This window comes from Embiotoca jacksoni, unplaced genomic scaffold (assembly GCF_022577435.1).
Source record: "Embiotoca jacksoni isolate LCO1_2020_lvr unplaced genomic scaffold, fEmbJac1.0.p SCAF_51, whole genome shotgun sequence".
In the NCBI taxonomy this organism is placed as follows: domain Eukaryota; kingdom Metazoa; phylum Chordata; class Actinopteri; family Embiotocidae; genus Embiotoca; species Embiotoca jacksoni.
The window spans coordinates 2,152,708-2,159,416 of NW_027185405.1; the positions used below are offsets into that span (position 1 = coordinate 2,152,708).

The 6,709-nt window shown below is 42.9% G+C and overlaps 1 protein-coding gene across 2 annotated transcripts in view; it reads left to right on the plus strand.

Annotated features, from left to right (window-relative positions):
* The first annotated feature begins 2,426 nt into the window (after positions 1 to 2,426).
* otud4 (OTU deubiquitinase 4) overlaps positions 2,427 to 6,709 on the plus strand; it is a 13,038-nt gene continuing 8,755 nt past the window's right edge. The window contains exons 1-6 of one of the 2 annotated variants that reach the window (XM_069172187.1): positions 2,427 to 2,868; positions 5,371 to 5,454; positions 5,587 to 5,637; positions 5,714 to 5,760; positions 6,145 to 6,217; positions 6,485 to 6,566. In XM_069172187.1, the coding sequence (XP_069028288.1) occupies positions 2,704 to 2,868; positions 5,371 to 5,454; positions 5,587 to 5,637; positions 5,714 to 5,760; positions 6,145 to 6,217; positions 6,485 to 6,566 (502 nt within the window). In that variant the 5' untranslated portion in view covers positions 2,427 to 2,703. The remainder of the gene's footprint in view (positions 2,869 to 5,370; positions 5,455 to 5,586; positions 5,638 to 5,713; positions 5,761 to 6,144; positions 6,218 to 6,484; positions 6,567 to 6,709) is intronic. The other variant, XM_069172188.1, reaches the window with a different exon arrangement.

Here is a 6,709-nt window from a genome sequence, read left to right on the forward strand (position 1 = left end):
ATTGAAAAGATGTCATGAATGAGCGCTGTCAATATCAAATCAAAATGAGAGTTGGCCAAAAGAGGCCTCCGTATTCTCTTATTTTTGTAAATAAAAACATTTAAAGAAGCAGAACACAGATCAAGATGAAATAAAATCATTTTGTTCTGGTGGTTCGTTGCTGGTGTCGCAGATTAAAAAAATGTAACCTGACTTTTTAAAGTTTAATTCACGTTTTAGCTGCGCAGCTTAGCACCTGAGCACGTGTAGTAGAGGCAAAGATGAGGTCGGGAATTAAAAATAAAATAAAATAAACCCTGTTCGTCCCGCAGCCTGTTTTTCTGTTGGGTTTCTTTGCTGTATCCGGTTACGGTTTGCTGCTGATGATCAATGAAGTTTTAATTCCATCTGCTTCGACTCCGCTGTGCTCAAATGTGCTCACGTGCACATGGAGGAAGATCGTGTTACAGTGCAAAGGGTGGGTGTAACTTGTGAACAGATGGATCACAAACGGCGCTCCCTGCTGATGCCGAACACCGCGAGAGTCCAAAGATATCGATCAGCTGGAAACAGAATCTCTCCGATTTCTAATCGGGAACCGGAGACGAGGATTTCAGAGAGAAATCAGGGATGAAGGTCACACACCACGCTCACCGAGCGAGTGGGAGGATAAGTGTCAATCGCCATGGGTCCTGTCCCCTCCTCACCGGTTGCTATGGTTACCTGGCATGTTGTAGGTCTCCATGGCGGCGAGCAGGAGGCCCGCGCATTGGCCGGCGAGCGGGCCGAGGGCTCGGCCAATCAGGGAGCGCCTCTCTCCACCGTGGCACACGGAGGGCATTATTAGATTTCAGTAAATGGCATTAATGGGGAGGTAGGAAGAGGAGGGAGGAGGAAAAGGAGGGAGGAGGAAAAGGAGGGAGGAGGGAGGAGGAAGAGGAGGAGGAAGTGTGGCAGTTAAAGGTGCAGACGAATGTCGAGGACGTTTCATGTGTTCACAGACAGAAAAGGTCAAAAGAATTTACTCGAACAACTTTACTGCATTACTGCTTCAGGCTTAAAAGAATAGTTCAACCATAAAAAAATAAAAAAGTGATCAAAACAATTAAGCTACACAAAAGAATATAATTATTTCAAATAAATCACTGCATTATTTTGCAGGGATTTTTCTACTCTTAAGTGTAAATGCCATAAAAATACAGTAAATTGATTTTAATACAAAAAATGAACCGTATAATAACTTTTTAATATGTAAATAGGTACAATTGGTAATTATAGTTTTGGAACAAGATTTTTTAATTGTTTAATTTCCTTTAAAGCTAAATTACATTGAATTCTTTGTAAAAACGCATAAAATAAAACCCCTCAAATTCAGACAACTTTAAAACATTTTACAGCAAAGTTTTGAATTTAATTGAAAAGAAATGGTTTAAAAAACACATTTTATGTCTATTTACATTAAATTCAGGTTAAAAAGCTTTACATATGGCGTACAAAATACAATAAATTGCTTTTATTACAAAATATAAACAAAATATTATGTTACATAAACTTTATCATAAGGTAAAAGCTCGTTAGCTTAGCATGAAGACTGGAAAGCAGGGTCACATTACAAAACACTCATGCACACGGTCCGACCAACACCCAGCTGCTCTCGGCCTCTCAGCACTCTGCAAGGCCTGGAAATCAATACTGCTGCGAGTGATAGGAGGAGATGGAGGAACCGCAGAGAGATGACGGGTGGAGGAGAGAGGAAGTCATGAAGATGGGAAGAAAGAGTCAGATAGGTTAAGTAGAGTACTGAGGGACAATTTCTGTTTTGTTATGCGACTACTTCACAGAAGTACAAAGGGAAATATTCTGTTTTATACTAATTTTGCATTAAAGATTTTGCACTGAAGCTGTGGGAACAGTTTGATGCAGAATTCAGTGCACAAACTCTGCTTGTTCCTTCACTGAATCTTGAATGTCTTTAAAAGAAAAGGGGAGAAATCTGCTGGTTTGAAGTGTTTAAAAAAAAAAAAAAAAAAAAAAAAAAAAAAAAAAAAAAAAATGTTTTGCAGAATTTCAGGGTTTCATTTGATTTTCGTTGTAAATCTGAAGGATTTGACGAATGTTTGTTTGTGACGTTTTTAACTCGAATGTAAAGCTTTTATTTTGATCGGAAAATGGCAGAAGTCTTGTGTGGTTAGGGAGGGTTTTTTTTTTGTGTTTTTTTTTTTTTTTACAAAAAACAGCTGTAAGAAAATTTCTTTAACAAATTATGGGCGAACAAGTCATTTTAATTCCGTCCTGGAAATAATACACTTTTACACTAAAACGTCTGAAAACTTTATTTTGAAATTAACAAACCACCGCCGTATTTACATGCTTCGGCTTTTACTTTGGAGGGTAACAGGAAGTGCCGGGTTACCTTGAGTCGAATTTGACACCGTCGAGGAAGAAGGGGGCGTGTCGCCAGCCGTTAGCTGGCGTGCTAACGGCGAGCTGAAGTTGACTGAACTACTTTCACTTTCTGACAAGCAGCAGCAGCTTGTGTGGGACGAGCCGGAGCTTCCTGGGAAACGAAACCGGCCGCTGTCGTCGTCGTCGTCGTCGCTGACGCTGTCCGGCTCGCGGGTCTCGTTGTATAAAACCGACTCGGTGGCAAAAAACAGAACAAATTGAAGTCTTGAAAGTTTGAGTCCAGACGCAGGTAGCTTCAGCGGCTAGCCCCCTGCTAGCATGGCCAGCGGCGCAGGCAAGCAGGGAAACGAGGAGAGGAGCGAGGAAAGGAGCGAGGAAAGGAGCGAGGAGAGATCAATGGACGAGTACTTGAGGTCGATCGGTCTGCATCGGAAGAAGATCGCCAAAGACGGGTCGTGCTTGTTCCGGGCCGTCGCCGAGCAGGTAAAGAAAACAGCCGAGAGCTGGATCGGTCTGTCTGAGACAATAGAGACAATAGAGAGACAGTAGAGAGACGGTAGAGACAATAGAGACAATAGAGACAGTAGAGACAATAGAGAGACGGTAGAGACAGTAGAGAGACGGTAGAGACAGTAGAGAGACAGTAGAGACAATAGAGAGACAGTAGAGACAATAGAGAGACAGTAGAGAGACAGTAGAGAGACGGTAGAGACAGTAGAGAGACGGTAGAGACAATAGAGAGACAGTAGAGACAATAGAGAGACAGTAGAGAGACGGTAGAGACAGTAGAGAGACGGTAGAGACAATAGAGAGACAGTAGAGAGAGAGTAGAGCGACAGTAGAGACAATAGAGAGACAGTAGAGAGACGTAGAGACAGTAGAGACAATAGAGAGACAGTAGAGACGGTAGAGAGACGGTAGAGAGACAGTAGAGACAGTAGAGAGACGGTAGAGACAATAGAGAGACAGTAGAGAGAGAGTAGAGCGACAGTAGAGACAATAGAGAGACAGTAGAGAGACGTAGAGACAGTAGAGACAATAGAGAGACAGTAGAGAGACGGTAGAGAGACAGTAGAGAAAGTAGAGAGACGGTAGAGACAGTAGAGAGACGTAGAGACAATAGAGACAGTAGAGACAATAGAGAGACGGTAGAGACAGTAGAGAGACGGTAGAGACAGTAGAGAGACAGTAGAGACAATAGAGAGACAGTAGAGAGACGGTAGAGACAGTAGAGAGACGGTAGAGACAATAGAGAGACAGTAGAGAGAGAGTAGAGCGACAGGAGAGACAGTAGAGAGACGTAGAGACAGTAGAGACAATAGAGAGACAGTAGAGACAGTAGAGAAAGTAGAGAGACGGTAGAGACAGTAGAGAGACGGTAGAGACAATAGAGACAGTAGAGACAATAGAGAGACGGTAGAGACAGTAGAGAGACAGTAGAGACAATAGAGAGACAGTAGAGAGAGAGTAGAGCGACAGTAGAGACAATAGAGAGACAGTAGAGAGACGGTAGAGACAGTAGAGAGACGGTAGAGACAATAGAGAGACAGTAGAGAGAGAGTAGAGCGACAGTAGAGACAATAGAGAGACAGTAGAGAGACGTAGAGACAGTAGAGAGACGGTAGAGAGACAGTAGAGAAAGTAGAGAGACGGTAGAGACAGTAGAGAGACAGTAGAGACAATAGAGACAGTAGAGACAATAGAGAGACGGTAGAGACAGTAGAGAGACGGTAGAGACAGTAGAGAGACAGTAGAGACAATAGAGAGACAGTAGAGACAATAGAGACAGTAGAGAGACGGTAGAGACAGTAGAGAGACAGTAGAGACAATAGAGAGACAGTGGAGAGAGAGTAGAGTGACAGTAGAGACAATAGAGAGACAGTAGAGAGACGGTAGAGACAGTAGAGAGACGGTAGAGACAATAGAGAGACAGTAGAGACAGTAGAGACAATAGAGAGACAGTAGAGAGACGGTAGAGAGACAGTAGAGAAAGTAGAGAGACGGTAGAGACAGTAGAGAGACAGTAGAGAGAGAGTATAGAGACAGTAAAGAGACAGTAGAGAGAGAGTAGAGAGACAGTAGAGACAGTAGAGACAGTAGAGATAGTAGAGACAGTAGAGACGGTAGAGACAGTAGAGAGACGGTAGAGACAGTAGAGAGACAGTAGAAACAGTAGAGAGACGGTAGAGACAGTAGAGAGAGAGTAGAGACAGTAGAGAGAGAGTAGAGACAGTAGAGAGACGGTAGAGACAGTAGAGAGACAGTAGAGATAGTAAAGAGACAGTAGAGAGACAGTAAAGAGACAGTCGAGAGACAGTAAAGAGACAGTCGAGAGACAGTAAAGAAACAGTAGAGAGACAGTAAAGAGACAGTTGAGAGACATTAGAGACAGTAGAAACAGTAGAGAGACAGTAAAGAGACAGTAAAGAGACAGTAAAGAGACAGAGACAGTAGAGAGACAGTAGAGAGACATTAGAGACAGTAGAAACAGTAGAGAGACAGTAGAGAGACATTAGAGACAGTAGAGACAGTAAAGAGACAGTAAAGAGACAGTGGAGAGACAGTAGAGAGACATTAGAGACAGTAGAGACAGTAAAGAGACAGTAAAGAGACAGTAAAGAGACAGTGGAGAGACAGTAGAGAGTCTAATGTCAGCCGGATGAAAGTTAAGGGATCCGACATTAGTGTCAGTTTGGTCAAGAAGCTAAAAGTAAACATTTTTAAAACTTTACACCCGAAACTCTTTAAAATGGAACTTTTCTAAACGGACCGCTGTTTTAAAACTTCCTCGTTACTCCGTTACAAGTAAAAGTACTTCATGTGATTAGGAGTACAGAAGTATGTAGTTAAAGTATTAAATTAAAAGTCGCTCTCATGGATGTATTATTATCTATGACGTCATTAGATTATTATCGGCCTGTCACAGATTTGTGTTTATTTGTGTTGCCATATCAACTCTACCTGTTGACCTTTGACCCCGTCTAGGTGCTGCACTGCCAGAGCCTCCACACGGAGGTCCGGGCCAAGTGTGTGGAGTTCCTGAAGCAGAACAGAGACGGCTACGAGGCGGTAGGTCGTTCTTGTTTTGGACTGAGGAGGAGTTTTATTCTCGGTTTAAAGTGAACAAGGAGGATGTTGTTGTTGTTGATGTTGATGTTGATGTTGTTGTCGTTGTGGTCTGAGCTCCCTCCTGTGTTGCAGTTCATCGAAGGGAACTTCGAGGACTACCTGTCGAAGCTGCAGGACCCGCAGGTACTCCTCACCTCACTTCCTGTTTGGTTCTCGGTAGAACCGAGGTGTGATTTTAACGCTGGTCTCCGTTCCTCAGCAGTGGGTCGGGGAGGTGGAGATCAACGCGCTGGCTGTCATGTACAAGTGAGTTAACGATGACATCATTCTTCTTGAAAAAGTCAGCAAGAGAAAATGATGCGGAAAATCATCATCAACCATCGTAAGCAGCGGTCGGAGTTCGGTTTATTTCTCTCGCGCGCTTTGAGCGCTCAAACGTTCAAGAAGTTTTATTATTTTTGTGTTTACTGCAATTTGAATGAATTTATTTGTAAATTAAAACTCTTCTCACGTTTCTTCTTTTTCTTTTGTTTTTTTAAAACGACCTCACTTCACGTTTGGTTCCTGAACCTTTCTCTGAATCCGTGTCCTTCTTTTACGAGTCGTTTGATGATGATGATGATGATGATGTCGAGTCTTCGTCATCGGGCCGTCCCCTCGTTTCACCGCTGTCTCCGTCTCTTCCTGCAGGAGGGACTTTCTGATCTTCCAGGAAGCCGGCCGACCGGCTGTCAACATCACTGACAAGAACTTCAAGGACAAGGTGAGCCGGAGACGTCGGCCGCTTCAAACTAAAACGGTTGAACTTTGTCGAGTTTGATTCCAGAAACACAACAAATGTAGAATACAGTTTTACTGTCTAATTATTGGAGCCCAAAATGGTTAAATTTCCCTGTTTAAGACAATAAAGTTACAAGTTGACAGTTTATTATCGGTCCACCGTGAAACACACCAGATGTAATAAACACCCAAGAAATGAACAGAAACTTCATCAAACTGCTGATTTAAAGTCTTTTGTTCTGTTTCTCAGGTGCGGCTGTGTTTCCTGAACGGGAATCACTACGACAGCGTTTATCCCATCACTCGTATCAAGAACGCTGCTTTCTGCCAGTGTGAGTTTTCCCCGCTTACGTTTTCTTTTTCCCACAAATGTCGATCAATTTTCGTTGAGTTGGCGGATCGTTCGCTTCACTAAGACAACAAAGAGACTCTACGTTACAAACATCAACAATTTAAGCACCCTCATTTTTTTCAT